Below are 26,249 nucleotides of genomic sequence, written 5' to 3'. Positions count from 1 at the left end.
TTTCAGGGGCATCTAGAGCATCAGCAGGTATGGAGTCGAGGGGGCTTTTTTTATACCTTTGTATGTTAGAGGAGCTCATCTGATGGAGCTCGTGGCAAAGCTCTCATGGCCCAGGTGGCAAAGCTGTCTCAACAGGTCTTCAGTTATTGCATCCCTTTCTACCAGAAATCAGAATGGCCATCAATCAGAACATCTTAAGGGCAAAATGTAAAAAAAAAAAAAAAACCTCTTTGCAAATCCTTCACACAAGTTCAATGCCTGAGAAATTACCCAGAAGTATGTCACCGAAGAGAAAAAACAGAAATATACAGACACAAATTGTGCTAACTGAAATAAGAGGGAGAAGCAAAGGAAGGACCAAATTCTGCTTAATGTTACACATCTGTGAATTTGGAGTAACTCCATTGGTGTCAGTAGATTTAGGGATTTTCTACACAGAGAGTTATTCAGAAACAGCTTATTCTTGAATAACTCCATTTGTAGACAAGCCCTTTTTATGAAAGCAGAATTTAGCCCAGCAATTTTCATACTGAATGTTTGCATTAGCAAAAGAATTCCTAGACACTACAGTAATAGCTGCACTAGAAAAAGACTGATACTCAGCGGTCACAACCCCCTTGGAATGGGGTCACCAGGGCTGGCTTAGACTTGCTGAAGCCTGAGCCTCACTGTCCGAAGGCTTCAGCCCTGTGCAGCAGTACTCAAGTTGCAGGCCCACTGCATGGGGCTGAAGCCCTTGAGCTTCAGCTTTGGCTCCCCTTGCCCAGAGCGGTGAGGCTTGGGCTTTGGCCCCTCCACCAGAGACAGTGGGTCTCGGGCGTGCTCAGGCTTCGGTCCCCCATCCTGGGGTCGTGAAGTAATTTTTGTTGTCAGAAGAGGGTCGCAGTGCACTGCAGTTTGAGAACCCCTGGATTAGATTAATTAGGTTGATCTGTAGGATATCTCTGGGAGATGTGTGCAAAGATCTGCAACATTTTCATTTAATTCTGGAATGGATTGATTTATTTATTGCTGCTGCTAAACTTGAACAGAAAATCAACCTCTAAATCTTTTATTAAAATTGAAGTGATATCAGGTAACATATTTTGAATTGCAAAAGTTGGGGGGGGGGGTTCCATAGAAAACACTGTACATTGCAGTTGTTGTCTCACTATTAAAGCCTCACTTTTGAAATACTAAACTTAAAATGAATTAATTGCTATACTCTCTCAGGCAGACTAAATTTTAAACTGGTTCAAAGCTTTATGACATCCAAGAAATAATATAGAGGGAACTACTGTAAATATGTTTTCTCATAGATGAAAAAGATGATTTTATCAAATACTGATTTATGATTTTTCCATAATTGCTTTTTTTATATATATAAACCAACTTTTTAGTTCCCCTTTCTTGAAAATATTCTTTAATGTTTTACTTTCTATTTCAAAGACTTAAAATTGTGTTTATATAATTTAAGTATATCCTCAGATACTGTACAGGATTAGGTCATTATAAAAACATACAGTAAAGGTTATACTCACTCTTCCACTTATGTGTATGTTTCTCAGTTATCACCATCACAGAAATTTCTGTCCTGAACAGACTCAGAGCATCAAAAGTATGTTATGTGAAATTATGCCCAAACCCACACCATGTATTCACAGTCTCTAGTCCACCTCCATCTATGTACTGGGCAGGCAGCCAGAGGTAAGGTGTAAGCTCAGTCATATTTCCGATTCCAGTATGATAGTTGTAATCCTTCCTTGCCAGTGCAGAATAAAATAAAAGATTTCATAGTAAACTTCTTACAATCCAGTCACAATTTATAGTGAATCATTTGCCTGAAATCAAATTAGGAAACTATAACCATTGTGCACTAATCTGTCTAAATATAAAGAGGAAAAAATTTCAAGAGTATCCATTTTATGTATATAATGCATTTTGATTCCAGAAAGCATTTTTCCTTTTTACTATTAGAAAGCGCCTTCTCCAATTCTTCTGGCCTCAGGCAAGTTTCCATCTTAGTTTGCAACATCTGCTTTTAGCTGACCAGACTTTAAAGTTTAAAGCAACAATACAAACAGCACATTTTTAAAGCTTTTTTTTTTTTTTTAGATTCCCTTCCCTAGGTGGCATCTCCCCCAACACACACACATATAAATCACATAAAATATATAGCAAAGCAGTCTCTCAACAGCTCCGAGACAGTTTAATTTTTGATTTCCCCCAAGCCTAACATCTGATCTGCCATATGCTTTGAGTCTTTCCAGCTCATAGAGATCACATACTAAGTCACAAACCTGCATGTTTTGGAAATGTGACTAGAAACTCACGAACATCAAAATCTCATGGGTCAGTGATCCACATAACAATAGAATAATTCATGTCCCTACCAAATGCAAATCTGTTAAAACTTTAGAAATTCTGTGAAAGTTACTAATTGAGCAAAGCTGCACAAGCAGTTTTTAGATGCAGAAAAACCTCAAGACTGAACTAGGCTGAGAGATACAGATGTGATATTGCTTGCTCCCTCAGTCTCCTTTGCTCAGCCTTCTCTATGATTTCAGTGAAATAAGAAAAACGTTAACCTGTACAATGAATTGCCTTCTTACATGTGGTGGAAATTACTATATAGCATTAGATGGACTTAAACCTATCAAATATTAAAAACACAGTGATATATACTGCATGGTTGAGACTTTGGTTATTGATTCAATCATTTGCAGAAACAGACTCAAGGACTTCCAAAATGTTTACAGTGGTCTATAATTTTTTCAATCAAATTCTAAAAGAAATAAAAATAAGGCATATGTTCATCTGATAACAGACTTGGGGAAAGGGAGGTGTTGTAGAGTTCTTCCCATTTTCTCCTTTTGCCTAGCATCATGTGCCCTGGGCCTGATGTTGCACCAATATTGTAAACACTTAAACACATGAGTACCTTTACGCATGCAGGTAGTCCAACTGAAGTTACTCACATGCATGTTTGCAGGGTGGGACCTTAAGAGGGCTAAATACAGCCCATTAATTCAGCTCTGTGTCAGCCAGAGCAAATCTCCCAGGAGTGATGCAAGGTACTGTCCTCCAGGAGCTGAGGAAGAACACTGTTTCTGCAGTGTTCATAATCCATGTTTAGCCAGGAAGTTCAGGTCCTGAACTCTGATTTCTATATAGCTGGACCAAAATGAATATTTGAATTAATTTATGTTCTCTTTTTCATGACAGAGGAGAGAATTCCTATTTTCTAAATTCTTTATCTGTACCTATTTTGTTTCCTTTTTCAGTTTCTCATCTATCCTCTGTCTCTTTTGGGACAATGTTCTTTCCTTTGAGTGCTTCAACCACAGAATAATCTCCAAATAGCCTCTGTTCATTATGCAATGATTTCCATAAAACAAAAACAATGCTATAATTATGTAATAATGTTTACTGTTAACATCCTACCTGAACCTCACAAAGCAATAATATCTATGTTCAAGCTAAAATTCCATCCTTACCATATGTCATCATGCCTAAGTATTGTGACACACTCCGTATTTAGAAATATCTGTAATTCTGTACCTAGACTATATGGGGCATATCGATAATATATTTTTAGCCTTAACATCTTTTATACATATCAATCAGAAGCCCTTTTGATGAAATGAGGTATATGCAAAATGAGATTGCATGAAGTATATGTGATGGCAGTATTGTTCTTTAGGGGTATATTTTCAGCACAAGGTGCAAGCCATACCACACCATTCCATTAATTAGCAGTAAATCAATTTGTATAGTTACAGCTACAACCACCGTAATGGAAAATGTACCCAGTAGTTACCTAAATATATTTTGTTTTAATTTTCCACACATTTTTTTAAGCAAAGGATATTTCATTGAGGTCAGATCTCAGTGGAAGCCTTTGAAAGACCTCCATACAACAGAGTTGTTAAATTTTATTAAACATAATTTTGTCTGCTAGATTCTTATCTACATCATATAATGGTGTTCATGGCTGACATCTAGATTCCAGGTGTTATGATGGCTCATTCACCTTAACAAAGCTTTTCTTGTAAATATTATTTTCTGTTTTGGATTAGCAACTATAATAATGTTATTGAAGCATTGGAATTATTTTGAAATCTTCAACATTTTTAAAAAAGTTAATTTCTATTTCAAGTTTTATTTGTAAATGTATTACAAAGTATGCAGAATTAGCATAGATTTATGCAGAATTTTTCTCTATACTTTTTTTAATTATGGAGAATTCCAACAGTGATAATGAACAGTAAGTACTTTTAAAGACACCAGTCCTACAATGAGGTCTGTGCATGTGCTGGGACATAAGTTATTATACCATCTTGTTACAATGTGCTTCTATTTATAATTTCCTTCCAAATTATTTCTCTGGAGGAAAATACCCTCTTACCACAACCTGTCTCAACTCTACTTATCTCTCATTCACTGTCAAGTTAGACTCCCACCTCCGATTGGCTCATGATGTCAACCCCCACTCACCACTTGTTACATTTTCAAATATACACCTTTTTTTACTCGTGGGGGGAACTCTGCACCAAAAAGAATAAAAATTCTGCACACAATATTGCAAAATTATGCATATTTTGTTTGTCAAAATGGCACAATATAATCATGTCAGTTTCAATTATTTTGGTAATTTATTTCAAAATACCTGTCAACAAGTAAGTCTGTAACAATACAGTGTGCTGAGACCACTGCCTAGCTTGCTGACCAATATTGTCTCATTGTTCCTTATTAGGGCAGGAACCATCTTTTTGTTTTGTTTTTATAGTGCCTATCATAATGGGCTCCTAGTCCATGACAATGGCTCCTAGGTGCTATGGTAATACAGATAATACGTAATAATACAAAATAATAATAATAAATGTTGTATAGCAATTTTGTACCATATTCAGGTTCAACTAACTCCTTAATTCAGTCCTAGCTTTCAAAGATCATGTTGAGTCTATGGGGACTGTGAAATTGTCAAATAAGGTCCTAGAGCAGGGGTCGGCAATGTTTGGCATGTGGCTCGCCAGGGTAAGCACCCTAGCGGGCCAGGCCAGTTTATTTACCTGCTGACGCGGCAGGTTCAGCCGATCGTGGCCCCCACTGGCCGCAGTTCGCCGTCCCGGGCCAATGGGGGCGGTGGGAAGCGGCGTGGGCAAGGGATGTGCTGGCCGCGGCTTCCTGCCACCCCCATTGGCCCAGGACGGCGAACCGCGGCCAGTAGAGGCTGCGATCGGCCGAACCTGCCGCGTCAGCAGGTAAATAAACTGGCCCGGCCCGCTAGGGTGCTTACCCTGGCGAGCCGCGTGCCAAATGTTGCCAACCCCTGTCCTAGAGCCTAGTCTTTCAAATGCTCACTTATATGAATATTCCTTAATTATGTCTTTAGTCCACTTAACTTCAAGAGTGTGAATCAGGTTTGAAAGATCAGACTCCTACTTCCATTCGGTGCAGCATAAAGGAAGTACCATTTTGAAAAGTAAAAAATCAATAGAACAGAATAGAAAATGGAATCTTCAATGAAGGGAGTTTTTTTGGTACTGATGAAGTTGGAAACGAAAGAGATACGATTATAAAAACCTTAAAATCTCTGATGGATTTCACTATGTTCAGATGACAAAAGAAAATTTCTGAAGTTCTGAATTTACAGTCCTAAAATAAAATTAACTTTTACAATAAATTTTACCCTGTGTAATTAAATTTTAATTTAATTCACTTGCCACCTAAATTCATGACCAATATTGTTGAAAACTTCCTTTTAGTACTTTGGGAGGTAATGTTGTCTAGTGGTTACAGCAGCAGGCTTGGAGTCAGGAGACCTGGCTTCTGTTCATGACATGGTGTGATCTCCAGCAAGCTGCTTAGCCTCTACGTGCATCAGTTCCCCCTCTCCCCCCCGCTTTTTTTTTTTTTTTTTTTGATTCTGTGGAGCCTCCATTTTCTTCAGGAGAAGATTAAAGCAAACCTTTTAACTCTTGTTCTCCTTCAGATATCTATCAGTCTCCCATTTGTTCTGGAAATGAACACCAGTCTGATAACTTGTAGAGAAACATCTCCTATCCAGTGACCCTCTTTCTTCTAAGGCCCCATCCCAAAGGGAGATGTAAACTGAACTATTTTAAAACAGTAGCAAACGTGGTTTGCTTACCTAGTATTATAGGGTAGTTAGGGTAGAACATGGTTTCTAAACTTTGTATAAACATGGTAGAACCTGTCTACATGGGCCATACAAACCATGTTTAAAGTGAATTAGCCTGGTTCATGTTTAAACTGAATTTTACAAGAGTCCAACTAACATGACTAGGGTCCTACCAAATTCACGGCCATGAAAAATGTCTTATGGACTATGAAATCTGGTCTCCCACCATGAAATCTGGTCTTTTGTGTGCTCTTACCCTATACTATACAGATTTCACAGGGGATACCAGCAAAATTTCTCTAATTGCGGGTTCTGACCCAAAAGGGAGTTGCAGGAGGATCGCAAGGTTATTTTACGGGGGCCACCCTTACTTCTGTGCTGCCTTCAGAGCTGGGTAGCTAGAGAGTGGTGGCTGCTGACTGAAGGCCCCACTCTGCAGACAGCAGCACAAAAGTAAGAGTGGCAATGCCGTGCCATGCCATCCTTACTTCTGTGCTGCTGCTGGTGGTGGCTCTGCCTTCAGAGCTGGGTTCCCGGCCAGCAGCTGCAGCTCTCCAGCTGCCCAGGTCTGAAGGCAACGCTGCCTCCAGCAACACCGCAGAAGGGTAGCAACCTCCCCTACAATAACTTTGCGACCCCCCCCCCACAACTCCTTTTTGGGTCAGGACCCCTACAATTACAACACCGTGAAATTTCAGATTTAAATAGCTGAAATCATGAAATTTACAATTTTTAAAATCCTATGACCATGAAATTGACTAAATGGACCATGAATTTGGTAGGGCCCTAAACGTGACTAAAGGCCTAATGTAGCTAGTCCTAAGACCTACACCTATTCTAGAGACAATTCAGATAATTTTTAGACTCCTATTCATGAAGATAGTCTACTTATTCTGTTGTTGTTACTAGCCTTGTGCAGCGTAGCTGTGCTGTGACTTGTGAAATAAACAGAAACATCATGCCAATTAAATTTTTTTAGGCTGTATGATCAGAATATCCTACAAATCCTTAGCTTTTTTTCAAAGTAGACCCATGTATACAGACTTTGTTTGATCTCTGGTTCATGTCAGCCTACTTTTGAAACATTCTGTAACTAGAGAATATTTCTTTATGATATGGTACAGGAAAAAGATTTCTCCTGGTGGTATTTCAGCAGAGATGAAGAAGTTCCTTCTCATCTTAATATAATAGAAAGAATATGAATATTTGGAGTTTACATTTTATAACTTATTTAAGAACTATAGTTTCTATGAACACCAAGAACATTCTCTTAACCAACATATTTCTAAATACAATATTTTCTAATTAAATATTGACTTTTACTATTATAATAGTTTTAATTTTTAAAGTAGATTATAAGATCTTTAGGGTAGATACTATGCCTTCCTATGTACAGAACCTAGCACAATACAGACCAGTCCTGATTGGGACCTTTGGGAATGAACACAATGCAAATAGTAAAGAAGAACAAGAATGGTGAAATAAATATTACATATCCTTGTGGATGAGGGGAAGGCTGCAGAATATTGTAATATACAACTCCCATGATTCTACACCAGATATCAGAAGAATCAACTGATTACTTGTATATAATATATTTTACTTAGATTGCAGAATTACTATGATCTAACATGATGTGAGCCCTTTAAAGGAGCTAGGAAACTGGGACTCAACACTTTCTGGTTACTGTGTGCATTTAAACTGTTTTTCATCCAGTTGGAGAAAGAGTAAGTTCTAACTGGGAAAGTGGACATGCTTCATCTGAATGGGCATCTGAACATGAGATCTGATTTGCCCCTAGAACCACTTATGTCATAAATCCCATTCAAAAGAGGGGGATGTTCTCTCTACAGGTACTAATGCGGAGAGTGGACTAGATGACCCATCTGAGGGAAGGGAGAGAAGGAGACTCCACCGATTGGAAGGCAAAAGATGCACTGTCCTAGGGATGGGGGTTCCACGACCACCACTCCCAAGAGGAGGAGGAGGATGGTGGTGGTCGGGGACTCCCTCCTCAGGGGGACTGAGTCATCTATCTGCCGCCCCGACCGGGAAAACCCGAGAGGTCTGCTGCTTGCCAGGAGCTAGGATACACGATGTGACGGAGAGACTGCCGAGACTCATCAAGCCCTCGGATCGCTACCCCTTCCTGCTTCTCCACGTGGGCACCAATGATACTGCCAAGAATGACCTTGAGCGGATCACTGCAGACTACGTGGCTCTGGGAAGAAGGATAAAGGAGTTTGAGGCGCAAGTGGTGTTCTCGTCCATCCTCCCTGTGCAAGGAAAAGGCCGGGGTAGAGACCGTCGAATCGTGGAAGTCAACGAATGACTACGCAGGTGGTGTCGAAGAGAAGGCTTTGGATTCTTCGACCATGGGATGGTGTTCCAAGAAGAAGGAGTGCTAGGCAGAGACAGGCTCCACCTAACGAAGAGAGGGAAGAGCATCTTCGCCAGCAGGCTGGCTAACCTAGTGAGGAGGGCTTTAAACTAGGTTCACCGGGGGAAGGAGACCAAAGCCCTGAGGTAAGTGGGGAAATGGGATCCTGGGAGGAAGCACAAGCAGGAGAGCACAAGAGGGGAGGACTCCTGTCTCATGCTGAGAAAGAGGGACGATCGTTGAGTTATCTTAAGTGCCTATACACAAATGCAAGAAGCCTGGGAAACAAGCAGGGAGAACTGGAAGTCCTGGCACAGTCAGGGAACTATGATGTGATTGGAATAACAGAGACTTGGTGGGATAACTCACATGACTGGAGTACTGTCATGGATGGATATAAACTGTTCAGGAAGGACAGACAGGGCAGAAAAGGTGGGGGAGTTGCGTTGTATGTAAGAGAGGAGTATGACTGCTCAGAGCTCCGGTATGAAACTGCAGAAAAACCTGAGAGTCTCTGGATAAAGTTGAGAAGTGTGAGCAACAAGGGTGATGTCGTGGTTGGAGTCTGCTATAGACCACCAGACCAGGGGGATGAGGTGGACGAGGCTTTCTTCTGGCAACTAGCAGAAGTTGCTAGATCGCAGGCCCTGGTTCTCATGGGAGACTTTAATCACCCTGATATCTGCTGGGAGAGCAATACAGCGGTGCACAGGCAATCCAGGAAATTTTTGGAAAGTGTAGGGGACAATTTCCTGGTGCAAGTGCTGGAGGAACCAACTAGGGGCAAAGCTTTTCTTGACCTGCTGCTCACAAACAGGGAAGAACTAGTAGGGGAAGCAAAAGTAGATGGGAACCTGGGAGGCAGTGACCATGAGATGGTCGAGTTCAAGATCCTGACACAAGGAAGAAAGGAGAGCAGCAGAATACGGACCCTGGACTTCAGAAAAGCAGACTTTGACTCCCTCAGGGAACAGATGGGCAGGATCCCCTGGGAGAATAACATGAAGGGCAAAGGGGTCCAGGAGAGCTGGCTGTATTTTAAAGAATCCTTATTGAGGTTGCAGGAACAAACCATCCTGATGTGTAGAAAGAATAGTAAATATGGCAGGCGACCAGCTTGGCTAAACAGTGAAATCCTTGCTGATCTTAAACGCAAAAAAGAAGCTTATAAGAAGTGGAAGATTGGACAAATGACCAGGGAGAAGTATAAAAATATTGCTCAGGCGTGCAGGAGTGAAATCAGGAAGGCCAAATCACACTTGGAGTTGCAGTTAGCAAGAGATGTTAAGAGTAACAAGAAGGGTTTCTTCAGGTATGTTAGCAACAAGAAGAAAATCAAGGAAAGTGTGGGCCCCTTACTGAATGAGGGAGGCAACCTAGTGACCGAGGATGTGGAAAAAGCTAATGTACTCAATGATTTTTTTGCCTCTGTCTTCACGCACAAGGTCAGCTCCCAGATTGCTGCACTGGGCAGTACAGCATGGGGAGAAGGTGACCAACCCTCTGTGGAGAAAGAAGTGGTTCGGGACTATTTAGAAAAACTGGACGTGCACAAGTCCATGGGGCCGGATGCGCTGCATCCGAGGGTGCTAAAGGAGTTGGCAGGTGAGATTGCAGAGCCATTAGCCATTATTTTTGAAAACTCATGGCGATCAGGGGAGGTCCCAGATAACTGGAAAAAGGCTAATGTAGTGCCCATCTTTAAAAAAGGGAAGAAGGAGGATCCGGGGAACTACAGGCCAGTCAGCCTCACCTCAGTCCCTGGAAAAATCATGGAGCAGGTCCTCAAGGAATCAATTATGAAACATTTAGAGGAGAGGAAAGTGATCAGGAACAGTCAGCATGGATTCACGAAGGGGAAGTCGTGCCTGACTAACCTAATTGCCTTCTATGATGAGATAACTGGCTCTGTGGATGAGGGGAAAACAGTGGATGTGTTATTCCTTGACTTTAGCAAAGCTTTTGATACTGTCTCCCACAGTATTCTTGCCGCCAAGTTAAAGAAGTATGGGCTGGATGAATGGACTGTAAGGTGGATAGAAAGCTGGCTAGATCGTCGGGCTCAACGGGTAGTGATCAATGACTCCATGTCTAGTTGGCAGCCGGTTTCAAGTGGAGTGCCCCAAGGGTCGGTCCTGGGGCCGGTTTTGTTTAATATCTTTATTAATGATCTGGAGGATGGTGTGGACTGCACACTCAGCAAGTTTGCAGATGACACTAAACTAGGAGGCGTGGTAGATACACTAGAGGGTAGGGATCGGATACAGAGGGACCTAGACAAATTAGAGGATTGGGCCGAAAAAAACCTGATGAGGTTCAACAAGGACAAGTGCAGAGTCCTGCACTTAGGACGGAAGAATCCCATGCACTGCTACAGACTAGGGACCGAATGGCTAGGTAGCAGTTCTGTAGAAAAGGACCTAGGAGTCACAGTGGACGAGAAGCTGGATATGAGTCAACAGTGTGCTCTTGTTGCCAAGAAGGCTAACGGCATTTTGGGCTGTATAAGTAGGGGCATTGCCAGCAGATCGAGGAATGTGATCGTTCCCCTTTATTCGACATTGGTGAGGCCTCATCTGGAATACTGTGTCCAGTTTTGGGCCCCACACTACAAGAAGGATGTGGAAAAATTGGAAAGAGTCCAGCGGAGGGCAACAAAAATGATTAGGGGTCTGGAGCACATGACTTATGAGGAGAGGCTGAGAGAACTGGGATTGTTTAGTCTCCAGAAGAGAAGAATGAGGGGGGATTTGATAGCAGCCTTCAACTACCTGAAGGGGGGTTCCAAAGAGGATGGAGCTCGGCTGTTCTCAGTGGTGGCAGATGACAGAACAAGGAGCAATGGTCTCAAGTTGCAGTGGGGGAGGTCCAGGTTGGATATCAGGAAAAACTATTTCACTAGGAGGGTGGTGAAACACTGGAATGGGTTACCTAGGGAGGTGGTGGAGTCTCCTTCCTTGGAGGTTTTTAAGGCCCGGCTTGACAAAGCCCTGGCTGGGATGATTTAGCTGGGAATTGGTCCTGCTTTGAGCAGGGGGTTGGACTAGATGACCTCTTGAGGTCCCTTCCAACTCTGATATTCTATGATTCTATGATGAATCAAATCATTGTATCCGCCAGACGTCCTCCACTGGCAAGGCTTCTGTGGTGCCACAACTGTAAGCTAAAGCTATTCTGTAGCAAAGTCCAGAGGGAGGGTGGAAGTGTAAACACTGTCTGCCCTTTCACAGAGATGAAGCCCTTTAGTGGATCTCCAATAACACATGTGGGTGCAATTTGCCCCTCTGCTCCCCTGGGGATTGACCTAGTTCATGATGTTATGGCAAACTCTGAATTTGTGAAGTGCTGAAGCCAGAGCCACTGTAATCTAGAGCTGTTCTGAATAAAGCAAAAGAAAATTGCGACATTTGATCAAAAGAAAACACTCCATAATACAGTGTTCCAAGCTAGCCAACTTCTATAGTGTAGCCAGCAAGTTGACTTTTCAGAAATCCTTTTTCAGTTGCAACAAGCTGTTTACATTATAACACGGACAAGAATGAGATTGACTAATAAATGTTACACATTGAGTACTTTGTCAACTTTGATGAGTTGCCCTTATCAGCATGCACAAAGTTAAGCAATTCTGTTGTACAAATCATGAAAGCATTTGTGCAAAATATTTCCTTCTGCCTTAGCCAAAGCCAGTATCAGTGTAACTCTAATGTGTGGTTGTATTTCAGGCCTGAAACACCTCCTGAAACAAGTGTAACTGAAAAGTGAAAATAGTCATTTGTTGCATCTTACATTTCCTGATGCAGCAATTTGTACAAATGTTTGTTCAGATGTTAGATGGGACACCTGGGCACTGTACAGGTTCCTACCTGTAGACTTCTGCAAATGAATATAGAGAAATACACAAAGAGCACTGGAATAAACAGTATTGGAACCCATACATTTAAAAAACTGTCTGTCACCAGATGGGCAAGTTCCAAGCAAGCAGTGGACTCGTTCTGAACATGTTCTGGGAAAATTTCAGAGTAAAAGACAAAGGCAATAACAGAAGCTTAGGGACTTCTCCCTAAACAGAATTTGAGTTCAAATTCCAGCTATGCTTTTAGCACAAAATGCTGAAGATAGCTTACACACACACTCAACTTATCCTCAAAGTAGCACACCTGTGTTTGTGACAGCAAAGAACCTGAAATATCAACATGTTGCAAAGAAAGAGAGAAACTTCTGTCATATTAAATTTTTGATAAAAATGGAAGAAGCAGCAAGGAACACAGCTAAAGAATGTGGTACGTTGACACACTACCAAAAGAAACAGAGTTGGAAAAGAAACACTTTTATAACAAGCTGACTGCTGACAACCCTACAGAAAGTAGGTGACAGCATTTCAAAGTCAAGACATTCTACATACTTGTTGATGTGTTTACAACACAGATGAAAGAGCAGTTTCAAGATTTCACAGAGAATTGCCGGCTGACACCTTTGACGTTGATAAAGTTATGAAAACATTTTCTACTATGAAACCATGAAGAAAAACTTTGTAATTTGCATACTCCATCCAATACAGCTATTCACTAATCAACTCTTCAACTCCTTCACTCACTGAGCAAAGACTGTTACATCAGTCTGTATTGCTTAGTTAATAAGGATACTAAATAGAAGACTTTACATAATATTTTCCAAATATATTAAGAGAGATTGTGAGTAGCCTCTGGAATTCTAATTGGGCAGCTATGTAATCTTGGCTAAATCACATAATTTCTCTGGATTAAATCCTAGCACTACTGAAGACAATGGCAAAACTCCTATTGACTTCAGTGCTGACAGGATTTCACTGTGCATCTCTGTTTCATCATATGTTAAATAGCATAGTATTACATTCAATGTGTGCACACATTTCAGGGATGTTATGAGACTTAATTAAGTAATGTTTGTACAGCACTTTGAAAATGTAAATATTATACAAGTACTGATTATTATTATTAAATCCACTATGAAAATAGTACCTCTCATTTGAAAACTGCACATCCCAAATGTGAAATAAATATACAATTTATGTAAATATATATAATGTTTATGTAAATTAGGACACAATGAACAATATATAACTGATCAGTGCAACTTCTGAATACATGCCAAATTGAAAGACTTCTGGTCTGATATCAGAAAATGTATTCCATTGTTTTATATGGATATACGTTCCAAATGCCTATTGTGATCATGTTAGCAAAATGGTGGCCTTTTTAGAATTCTTGTGACTACAGCCAACAAATGTACTCATCAATGTGCGTCCCAATCCAGCTCCCAAGGAAATCAATGGAATTTGTGCTATTAACACACAATGGGAGCAGGAACTAGTTGTTTGGCAACAAAAATAAACACCCTTTCTAGAAATGTGGTTCAAAATAATAATAAAAATAAATAAGAAAAATTGAAACACCAATTGTCTTTAGATTGAAAGTATTATTTGAAGAACGATCATTGAAATAACTTATAGTACGAGTTGTAGGCTTATTGTCACCCATAGCTTAAACTACTACAGTTTAGTTGTTTTAGTCTGTATATCAGATTTCTTCTTTGTTGCTGCTTAAGTAATAAAATATTCTCTTTATATTTAATGTAAAAGGGCCCAATCCTCCATCCCTCACTTAGATAAGCAATCCCACTAAAGTCAGTGGGCAAAATTCAGACCTGCTGTGTGCAGGGATAACTAAATTGATTTGGTCTCTGGGTCCAATCATACTCCCACTATGGTCAATAGAAGTCTCTCTCTTGACTTCAGTGAGATTTGGATTAGACCCAGAATGAGAGCCAAAAAGGCCAAAGCAATGTTTTAAAGTGGAAAACATTTTATTCATGTTCAAACAACTCAAATTTGGACTTTATTTAACTATCAAAAATATTCATATTTGACATGGAACTAAGCATGAAAAATTACTGCCTTAAATGAATGTTTCTGTGAATAGTATTAAAAATAGGAAGTTAAAAAAGAAATGTCAGTTCAACCATAATTATAGCATCACTGCAAGCACTCTTACATAATAATAATAAAAAAAAGAATTTATTTATTACATATATTTGCCCCTGAGTTTGTTTATTAGAATTCTTTACTAGTTATTCCCATTCATTTAAATGGTTTTCCATATGTTGATGTAAATCACTTTCTAATCCTAGAATTTCAGTGTCTAGTCCAGTGCCTCCATCTCTGCTCCTCTTGAAGTGATGCCAAAATCTGTGGATATATAAATCAACTTAATACATTTTTTCTCTTTATCTCTTGTCATCTCTCCCTCTCCCCCTCCCGCTTTTCTATTGTTCTTTTCCTTCATAGAGTCACAGTTTAAGGCCAGAAGAGACCATTAGATTATGTAGTCTGACCACATGAATACCACAGAACATTACATTTCACTGTGATCTCTATAATGAGCCCAATAACTCGTCGTCTTCTCTCCACCCTCTCTTCTTTCATCCAAATAGTGACCTTTAGCCTATATTCTAAGTATGTGAAGAGGCTTCGATAGCAGAGGGATTTAAAACAGCAACATCTCCTTGGACAACAGAAGGGGCAACAGCAGGAGAATCAGGGAAAACACAGTGTTTGGATAAATCTCTGAGAAATCATAATGCCAAATTGTTCCTCCTACTTTCTACATACCTATTGTGACAAAGTTCCTCCTCTATCTTGGTGGGTCCTGCGCTTATTGGCGGATTTTCCTGCTTCAGAGATTCACTATGTGGGTTGGGGAACAGACCAGAGACCTTCCCCTCTGGAAGAACCCACAGTCCAGGTCAATTGGAAGGTTTGGGGGGAACCCGGGCCCGCCCTCTACTCCGGGTTCCAGCCCAGGGCCCTGTGGACTGCAGCTGTCTATAGTGCCTCCTGGAACTGCTGCATGACAGCTACAACTCCCTGGGCTACTTCCCCCTGGCCTCCTCCAAACACCTTCCTTATTCTCACCACAGGACCTTCCTCCTGGTGTCTGATAACACTCGTGCTCCTCAGTCCTCCAGCAGCTCACCCTCACACTCTCAGTTTCTTGCGCCTCTTGCTCTCAGCTCCTCACACTCACCCCCAAAACTGAAGTGAGCTCCTTTTAAAACCCAGGTGCCCTGATTAGCCTGCCTTAATTGATTCTAGCAGCTTCTTCTTAATTGGCTCCAGGTGTCCTAATTAGCCTGCCTGCCTTAACTGGTTCTAGCAGGTTCCTGATTACTCTAGTGCAGCCCCTGCTCTGGTCACTCAGGGAACAGAAAACTACTCATCCAGTGACCAGTATATTTTCCCTCTACCAGACTCCTGTACCCCACTGGTCTGGGTCTGTCACATATCCCTCCCCCCTGCTCAACACCAAGGGGTTGTGCAGCTTGGGACGCCAGACAGAGCACACGTGACAAGCCATCGGCGTTGCCATGACGGCTCCCTGCTCTGTGTTGCACACAGAACTCGAAAGATTGGAGGGATAAGAACCATCTGGTCACCCTTGTGTTCTTCTCCTTGTTCCGCTGCATCCATTGAAGAGGGGCATGGTCGGTCACGAGGACAAATCTGCGCCCGAGCAGGTAGTAGTGCAATGTTTCCATGGCCCATTTTACAGCGAGGCATTCTCTCTCCACCACTGCATGTTTTCGTTCCCTTGGAAGGAGTTTCAGACTGAGGTATAGAATTGGGTGTTCCTCCTCCCCAACCATCTGTGATAGAATGGCCCCCAACCCTACTTCTGATGCATCCATCTGCAGGATAAACTCCTTGGTGAAATCAGGGGCTATCAGTACAGGGTTACTGCAGAGGGCAGTCCATAGGTCTGTGAATGCTTCCTCTGCTGCGTCAGACCATCTCACCAGATCAGGTCCATGGGCTTTCACTAGGTCTGTCAGGGGGCTTGTCCTTGTGGCAAAGTGGAGGATAAATCGTCGGTAATACCCCACCACACCTAGGAACATCCGGACTTGTTTCTTGCGATTTGGTCGGGGCCAATTTTGGATGGCCTCTAACTTGTTCACTTGGGCTTTTACCAAACCTTTTCCCACAATGTAGCCAAGATATTTGGCCTCTGTAAACCCTACAGTGCACTTGGCAGGGTTTGCTGTAAGGCCAGCTCGCCTAAAGGTATTGAGGACTGCCTCCACCTTCTCCAGGTGGGTTTCCCAGTCTGGGGTATGAATGACCACATCGTCCAAGTAGGCAGCAGCATAACTATTATGCTGGCGTAATAACTTGTCCATGAGGTGCTGGAAGGTAGCTGGGTCCCCATGTAGTCCAAAAGGGAGGACAGTATATTGAAAAAGACCCTCTGGTGTAGAGAACACAGTCTTTTCCTTTTCGTCTTCTGCAAGGGGAATCTGCCAGTACCCCTTTGTCAAGTCTAGGGTAGTCAAGTACCGGGCATTACCCAGACGGTCCACTAGCTCATCTATGCAAAGTATGGGGAATGCGTCGAGCTGGGATACTTCATTTAGTCGCCGGAAGTCGTTGCAAAATCTTGTGGTGCCATCAGGTTTGGGCACCAGCACGATTGGGCTGGACCACTGACTGTGGGATTCTTTGATGATCCCCAACTCCAGCATTTTTTTTACTTCTGCTTTTATTTCCTCCCTTTTTGCTGCTGGCCTCATTGTTACTCTGGCCCCAGGGTTCGTGACGATGTGGTGATATGTCTCGGTTGTTCGACCCGGTTTTGTCGAGAACACATCTTGGTTCCGGAAGATCATCTCAGACACCTCATTCTTCTGGTCTGGTGTTAAATCGGGAGACACCCTCACCTGTTTGGAAGGCTTGTTTTCCTGGGTTAGGTCTTTTTGCACCGTTGTGCATGCCTCTTGTGCATGCCAGGGTTTCAGAAGGTTAACGTGATAAATCTGTTCTTGTTTTCTGCGTCCTGGCTGCCACACCTTGTAGTTTACTTCCCCCACAGGTTCAACCATTTCATAGGACCCCTGCCATTGGGCCAGAAGCTTGCTTTCTGCAGTGGGTACCAACACCATAACCCGATCCTCTGGTTGGAACTGTCACACTTTTGCCTGGCGATTGTAATGGGTTCACTGGGCCTCCTGTGCCTTCTCCAAATGTTCCCGTACAATATGGGTAACCTGGGCTATCCGGTCTCGCATCTGCATTACATGCTCTATTATATTTTTCCCCTCATTGGGTTCCTCTTCCCAGATCTCTTTGGCGATATCTAGTATGCCATGGGGGTGACGTCCATATAATAACTCGAAGGGGGAAAACCCAGTTGAGGCCTGAGGTACCTCCCAGATAGCGAACATAAGGTAGGGTAGTAGGGTGTCCCAATCCTTCCCGTCCCGACTTACCACCTTCCTTATCATAGCCTTGAGGGTTTGGTTAAACCTTTCTACCAACCCATCAGTCTACGGATGGTAGACCGAAGTTCTCAGGGTATGTATATGGAGCAGCGTACAGAGGTCCTTAATTAGCTTCGACATAAATGGGGTTCCTTGGTGGGTTAATATCTCCTTTGGTAGCCCCATTCAGGCAAAGATCCCCACCAGCTCTTTGGCTATAGTTTTAGAGGCTGTGTTCCGCAGGGGGACGGCTTCTGGGTAGCGAGTAGCATAGTCCAAAACAAGAAGTATATATTGGTGGCCCCGAGCCGTCTTCTCCAGGGGTCCCACTAGGTCCATGGCTATTCGCTCGAAGGGGACCTCTATGATGGGAAGGGGTACTAAAGGTGGCCTCAAGTGGGGATGGGGACTGTGCAGCTGACACTCTGGGCAGGAGGCACAGTACCTCCGCACTTCTTCATGTACTCCGGGCCAGAAGAACCGTCGTAGGACTCGTGCCAGGGTCTTCTCTACCCCCAAATGCCCCCCAAAAAGATGACTATGATCAAGACTTAATACAGCGTTCTGGTGTTTTTGAGGTATTAGGATCTGCTGTACCTTCTGCCCCTATACTGGTGCAACCCGGTATAAGAGATCCTTCTTCATTATGAAGTAGGGTCCTGGTCCCTGGGTTTTCCCTTCCATGGGGACCCCATCTATTTCAGTCACCTCCTTCCTAATGTTGTCATACCTTGGGTCTTCTGCCTGGTCCCGTCCAAAATTTCCTCTCCCGGGGCTAATCTGCCTAAGATCTAGGGGCCCAGTCTCTGTTGCCTCTACTGGTTCAGAAGCATTAGGGTGGGGGTCAGACTCAGGTGCTTCTCCCTCCTGCGTGGCCTCCTTTTCAGCTGCGTGGGTCCGTCTACCTACAAGAGCGACCCTCTGGCTTTGGGTCAGTATTCGGGTTCCCAAGGCCTTAGCTGCCCTTCTTTCCCTTTTTGTCTTTCTACCCTGTCTGGGAGTGGAGAACAAATCTGGAGCTATTTCAGAGAAGATTGGGGGTTGACAGTCTGCTGTGGATGCCTCACTAATTTTAGGGTCCCCATCTTTCTCCAATCCCCCTACTGGGAGTAAGTTTCCAAACCCTGGGAAGTCCCTCCCTATGAGCACCGGGTATGGGAGTTTAGGGACTACACCTGCTGCTACCCTCAGTAGTGTTCCCTTGGATCTTGATTTTTACTGGGATGGTGGGGTAGTAACTAACTGTCCCATGGACACATGTTATCCCCATACGTTTAGCCTGTAGCAGCTTACTACGCTTCACGAGCTTCCCTGAGATAAGCGTGATAGCACTCCCCGAATCAACCACTGCTGTGGTCCCTACCCCATTTAGTTTCACTGGTCTGGTATACATATGTGGGGTTAGTGAGACCCCCACAAGGTGGATTAGGGAGCATGGATCTGCCCCGTTCCCCAGGTTACACTGCATAGGCTCCTCAGCATTGGGACACTGTGCAGCTATGTGTCCCCACTCCCCGCAGGCATAACATCTGTATGGAGCCCTAGGCATTCCCCGGTCTCTTGGTTTGGGCAGTCTAACATCATGATCCTCTTCTCCCTCAGTGCTCCGACTCTTTGTGGCCTCTGATGGGCCTTCAGCCTCTCTCTTTTTCCACCTGGGCCCTCCTGGTGGCCCAGTCACCCGAACTTTAGGGCTTGGTGCTGCTAGTTTAACCCGGGGTGTCTCTTCCTTAACTGGTAGGGTCAGCTCCCTCGCTGTCCTTCGCCTCTCTACCAGGGCAACAACCTAGTCATAGGTGGCGGGTTCGTTCTGGCTTACCCAGGCACGAAGGTCTGGTGGTAGTCCCCTCATGTATTGGTCGATGACCAGAACTTCTAGTATCTCTTCCGGACTCCGGGACTTTGTTTGCAACCACTTTCATGCGAGATGGATGAGGTTATACAATTGGGACTGCGGGGTTTTGTCTTCCTGGTACCTCCAACCGTGATACCGCTGGGCCTGCACTGCGGTCGTTACCCCAGATCTGGCCAGGATCTCCGCTTTCAGCTGGGGGTAGTCTGCTGCAGCCTCTTCAGGCAGATCATGGTAGGCCTTTTGGGCCTCCCCACAGGAATGGGGCAAGGATGCCAGACCACTGATCTTGAGGCCAGGCCTCCCGTAGGGCTGTCCTCTCAAAGGCCAGAAAGTATGCCTCTACATCATCCTCCCGCATAATTTTTTGCAGCCAATGGCTGGTCCGTATGAGCCATGTCCCATCATGGCCGCGGTTCAGCTCTATAAGGGTCTTTACCTGGTTTACCAGTTCCTGCAACATAGCTCGGTCTTGGGCAGCCTGGTCCATCAGCAGGCGATTAGTCTCTTGCTGCAGCCACACTGCCTCCTGTTGGGCGGCTGCCTGGACACGGGTAGCCTCCTGCTGGGCCACTGTGGCTTGTATCAGTGCCCGCACTACATCATCCATTGTGATGAAAAAAAAAATAAACCCTCTTTTTTTTTTTTAAATCACCCTCCTTCGTCTGCCCACTGTGTACACCAAGATCCCACCCCTGACACCAGTTGTGACAAAGTTCCTCCTCTATCTTGGTGGGTCCTGCACTTATTGGCGGATTTTCCTGCCTCAGAGATTCACCATGTGGGTTGGGGAACAGACCAGAGACCTTCCCCTCTGGAAGAACCCACAGTCCAGGTCAATTGGAAGGTTTGGGGGGAACCCAGGCCCACCCTCTACTCTGGGTTCCAGCCCAGGGCCCTGTGGACTGCAGCTGTCTATAGTGCCTCCTGTAACTGCTGCATGACAGCTACAACTCCCTGGGCTACTTCCCCCTGGCCTCCTCCAAACACCTTCCTTATTCTCACCACAGGACCTTCCTCCTGGTGTCTGATAACGCTTGTGCTCCTCAGTCCTCCAGCAGCAAACCCTCTCACTATCAGCTTCTTGCGCCTCTTACTCCCAGCTCCTCACACTCGCCCCACAAACTGAAGTGAGCTCCTTTTAAAACCCAGGTGCCCTGATTAGCCTGCCTTAATTGATTCTAGCAGCTTCTTCTTAATTGGCTCCAGGTGTCCTAATTAGCCTGCCTGCCTTAACTGGTTCTAGCAGGTTCCTGATTACTCTAGTGCAGCCCCTGCTCTGGTCACTCAGGAAACAGAAAACTACTCATCCAGTGACCAGTATATTTGCCCTCTACCAGACTCCTGTACCCCACTGGTCTGGGTCTGTCACACTATGGAGAATATTTATTCATTGGTGAATGAGGTACAACATAAAATTCACATTACAAGTTGGTCATCAATATGTAGATGGGGTTTTCTGCATTCATTTGTAATACAAAAGTAAGGGAGTGAACAAGAGAAACTCAGGAAATAAATGTCAAGCCGTAAATGCAGTGTTCATGCACTTTTATAGCACTTATTTATGCTTCTCCCAATCTGTGCACCTCATCTGGAAGCTTTGCTCCTCAGTTTAGGCCCTACAATACCATTTTAAAACAAAGAAGAAAAAGAGACATGACAATAATTGAAATGAAGTTGTGTGACCTATCATCACAACTGTGGCCATGATATGCAACAGTGATCATCAGTTCAGAGAGGTGGCGATTGCCCAGAAAAAGAGCAGAAAGACCACAGGGAAGATAGGAACTATCAGCGTAGCTGCATAGGCCTTCAGGGAGCAAAATCCAGAAATGATCATGCCAGACAACTCTGCCCTTCCTGAAACTGTGACAGTACCCACATAGGCCAATACCCATGGAGGATCCTGATTCTAAGACTCCTATTGAGTCAGAGGTGTTACATATGTCAAAAGTAGAAAATATACCATTCCCCAGACTGGCTCACTACTGTGGAGGTTGGGGAGGTGATTAGTACATTTGGTAATGTGTTCCAAAAAGGCTTATGGGGAAGCCACAATCGTCTTTGATAGAGCATTATATTAGCAGTAATTTACGAAGCAGCTTTTTGTTAACTTACTTGGAGATTGAAGGTCAAGCGAACCTTGTAGCATCTGACTCTTCCTGTCTTACAAAGAGATCATGAGACATGCCCCTGGCAACAAATACAGACACAAAAGCATAGCAGACTATATAGTGGAGACATAGAAATGTAAATAATATTTTTTCTGCATGTAGAGATTTAGAAAGTTGGTCAAAATAAATTTGCAGTAGTTTTTTTCTAGGAACAAGGAAATGGCAACACAGCTACAGAAACCAGATGGAAGCATGACATTAATTTACTGCACATATGTAGCCACCTCCTTTTCCATTAAATAAAGAGTCACTAAGATAAACAGCTGTACAGGATGTCATTAAATTGCAAGGAACTTCAAAGACCCTGGCTAATTTCTTGATGATTGGTTCCTCACTTCTCTGATAATGTAGTGTTGTTTCATAGTTAACTTTCTGTATATGTTTGCAGTTTGAAAAGGCATGATAGCTAATAGTTGTATTGCTGTTTTGCCAACAGGCCCAGAGACACCAGGATCCATGGTAGAAGAACTACCAAAGGACCAAGATTAAAAATACAAGGAGCCTAACATTGGTAGAGGAACAGAAACATGCCCCGCAGTGCAGGTTTTTATTGTGGACCTCCGCCCATAGCAGCACCACTTGCAACAACACCCTCCCCCTTAGCGCTGCAACCCTAATCCTGGCATGGTGCACAGAGGAGGCTGGTTTAGGAGTTGGGCCTGAGGCTGGAATGGCTCCAGTGTCCCATGGAGCTGAGGTCTAGACAGCCCAACCTTTCATCATGATGAAGGTCAGGCAGGCCAAATCTGAGCAGCGCTGTGACCCAGTGCTCCAGGTTTCAAAACCACTTGCTGAAGTTTGCCTGCGTCATGATGGAGAGTCAGGTGAGCCAAACCTGAGGGTGCTGTGACCATGCGTGCCAGGTTGGCATGCCCAGTGCAGGGCACCAGGCTCAGCCCCACAGGACATAGGAGCTGCTAGAGCCACTGCTGCAGGGTGAGTCACAGACAGAGAAAAAAGTCATAAGAACGGCCATACTGGGTCAGACAAGGTCCATCTTGCCCAGTATCCTGTCTTCCAACAGTGGCCAATGCCAGGTGCACCAGAGGGAATGAACAAAACAGGTAATCATCAAGTGATCCATCCCCTGTTGCCCATTCCCAGCTTCTGGCAAACAGAGGCCAGGGACACCATCCCTGCCCATCCTGGCTAATAGCAATTGAAGTCGCAGACAAATGGGGAAAACATACTACCTGTGACCTTTTTTCATGTGACAAATCTGTAGCCTTAATAATAATACATGCTTTCAAGCCACTCAGGGCCCTTTAAGTTGTGTGGGCCTCTGTGCATCTGCACCAGCTTACTTGGGTATTCTTCCACAAGTGGAATCTAAAGTTAAGTTCCAAAGTTCATATTTAGGCACCTCTCGGATTTTCAAAAGTGCTGAGAACCCAACACAGTCCTCATCTACCTCATTGTGAGCAGTAGAGTGTTTAGCATTTTTGAAAATCAGACAGGTGATTAACTATGGCCATAAGAACCCATCTTAGGATCCTATTTTTGCACATCTTGGGCCAGCTGCCAATGGGGATAGAAATTTGAGTTTCACCTTTGATGACATCTTGCATTAATTTCATGATACTGTCATCTTCCCTCACTCTGAAAAAGACATTATAAATGATGGAGAGGGAAAATGAAAGACAGAACATGGCCCATCCTCCATCCCAATATAAAAAGACTTTTATTGTTTGGGGATTGGGGCAAAGCAGAAGCTGGTGACACACCAGAACCACCATCAACATACTACATTGAATCATTAGTACTTCTGAAACTGGAGAAAACTGGGTATTGCATAAAACTAAAATTGATTGTTAAAGAGAGGAAGTTTAGATTTACTTCCAATTATATCTTGTCAGAAAACAGAATTTCCATCCCATGGGAAAGTCAGACATTTCAAAATTAGTTTTTTGAAATAGGAAAGTTGAAATTTCTAAATTACTTGCAGAACAGAAATTTAAAAAATTGTATTGGAATATCAAAACATAAAATAATATAAAATATAAGATACATGCAAATGTTAAATATAACATTTAATATTATAGCAATAAGTCAAAACAAAATTAAACAAAACACGAATGTCTAAATGAAACATTTTTATCTTATCGAAAGGAAACATTTTGACATCAAAACAAAACGAGGAAGTCAAAACAATTCATTTCAAGACTTTTTTGTCAAAGATGTCATTGAAATCAACACTTCCCTCATGAAATGTTTCGAGTTTGACAAAACTGCATTTTCCGACAGAAAACTCTTCCGTCAAAAATTTTTCAACCAGCTTTCCTTCCAGCTGAATAGGCTCTTGGAGAAAACAGGGCAGTGAAACAAGACATATCAAGGGCTGCAATTCCTTTTCTAATTTCAGTTGTGTTTTTGCATTACCTAAATTTTTTTAAAGTTTTATTTTTATTAATAGATTTGTTGGTAGTATTATTTGTTGCTGTCATAAAAATGAGCAATCTTTTCCATGATGATTTAGGTATATAGATGGTATGTAGCATATATTCATAGAGCTAAAATTTGCATTAGGTTGTATTTGCATAGTACACTGTTAAAATTGTATCAGGACTCATTGTCCAAGTAAATTTATGAACCTTTAATGAAATTGGAGGGTATTTTTGTTCAAATCAGATCTGTATCAGGTAGTCATCACATCCCTAGTTAGAGTTATTTTAAACAACAAAAACCATACAAACCCCCCCCCCCAACAAATAACATAACAAATGAGAACTAGACTAGCAGAAAATAGGCACTACATAGGAAGAGAGAAAAAAATAAAGTAATATATATTACATTCAGCCAGATATTTAGTTTAATAATCTACCATCTTTTAACAAAAAGGATGAAACCATGTGTGTGTAACACAGAGTCCAGGAGCTTTCTGTGATTCTGCAGCCACTGAATCATTAGTACTTCTGAAACTGGAGAAAACTGGGTATTGTATAAAATAGCTTCAGGGAGCGGCTTCTGAACACTAAAATATAGTCCACAGGCAATTTTCTAAAAGAAACCCCCTTTCTGTGGTGCTGTCCTCTTTTTTAATATTTTAAGCCAGATGCCTTAAGTGATATATGTATTATTTTCCTTTCAGTACAAAATTTCTCTCTTTGATAGACTGCTTTTGTCTCAGGGCCCCAACACTGCTGTCTGCTGGGGGCACCATAACCGCTTCACTCTTCCTGCTGGGACTTCAGCACACCTCAGTCGGTCCTGTTGGAGTTGCGGGTAAGACACAGTTTTCTTTGTATATATTTCTTTGTTCTTTTGTATAGGGGTATGAAACAGTTTTCTTATGAACTGTAATTCTTTGTTCTTTTGTTAGTAGCTCTTTCGAAGTGAAAGTATGGCACATAAACGGAAAACAGACATCATGTCTTTGTTGTGCTGTGCTGTATCTGTCTAATAATCAGTGAACAGAAAGCCTGATTCTGCTTTCAGTTACACTGGTATAAATCAGGAGTAACTCCACTGAAGTCAATGCAGTTAAACCAATGTAAAATTCATGTAAATGAGAGGTGACTCAAATCCAGTGTTTCTACAGAAGGTTTAAGTGGGGACATTAACATTTCTGAACTGTTCATAAGTGAGGAGCATAGTTTCTCCTGGGTGATAGTGGAGAAGAACAGATTGTAATCATCCCAGCCATTATAATGAGTTTTAATGTTTTACAGAATATACTGTAGGTTAAGGAATGTTTATTATTATAGTAGTCTATTTATAAAATGGTCTGTGGGTTATTTTTCATCTTGGTCCTATGTGCCAAATGCAAGGGAAAAACAGCTAGATGTTTAAATCATATATGCCTAACTTCCTCTGGACTTAAAGGTAAAAAGCTTTGCACTTATAATATGCTATGATAGTAAGGGGGGGTACAGCTTTGCTTATGTGTAGAACCTGCTATACAAGAACTCAGATTTTTAAAAATAATTTAATCACTGTGATGACCAATTTTAAAGGAAATAATGTTGAACCTGAAAGTTTAAGAAATACTGTAAGAGACAGCTTTCAAGCAAAGTCAATTTTGCTGCTTACTGATATTACAGGCCTGATTCTCCATCCCATTACATCTTTTTATGCCACTGGAAAAATAGAAACATTACGTTAAAAAAAACATGCATTTTTTAAGGGAAGGTAGTAAATATGGAAATATAGTCATAGTTCATACAATACCTTGCACAAATATATTTGTAAAATATCACAGTGTCCAAATAACATTGTGTAAAATATCACATTCAAAACAACTTTAACTTGGAAAATAACTTTAACTAGGAGAATGGAATGTATTTAACTGGGCAATGTTGTAGAAGTGGAAATAGGTAAATAGGCAGACACAGAAGATTACATATAGAGAGAGAGAAAGAGAGAGAGAGAAGAGAATATTCAAGGTCAAGGAGGATGTAACAGTAACAAATAGTGGAATTACAATTGCCT

At 42.6% G+C, this 26,249-nt stretch overlaps 1 protein-coding gene across 3 annotated transcripts in view; it reads left to right on the top strand.

The window, feature by feature from the left end:
* The first annotated feature begins 24,789 nt into the window (after nt 1-24,789).
* The window catches only part of CDC7 (cell division cycle 7), a 47,723-nt gene continuing 46,263 nt past the window's right edge, over nt 24,790-26,249 (top strand). The window contains exon 1 of one of the 3 annotated variants that reach the window (XM_034779863.1): nt 24,790-25,043. In XM_034779863.1, the coding sequence (XP_034635754.1) occupies nt 24,890-25,043 (154 nt within the window). In that variant the 5' untranslated portion in view covers nt 24,790-24,889. The remainder of the gene's footprint in view (nt 25,044-26,249) is intronic. The other 2 variants (XM_034779860.1, XM_034779862.1) reach the window with 2 other exon arrangements.

The sequence above is a fragment of the Trachemys scripta genome, chromosome 8, assembly GCF_013100865.1.
Source record: "Trachemys scripta elegans isolate TJP31775 chromosome 8, CAS_Tse_1.0, whole genome shotgun sequence".
Taxonomy (NCBI): domain Eukaryota; kingdom Metazoa; phylum Chordata; order Testudines; family Emydidae; genus Trachemys; species Trachemys scripta.
This window is presented reverse-complemented; position numbering and strand designations above follow the sequence as displayed.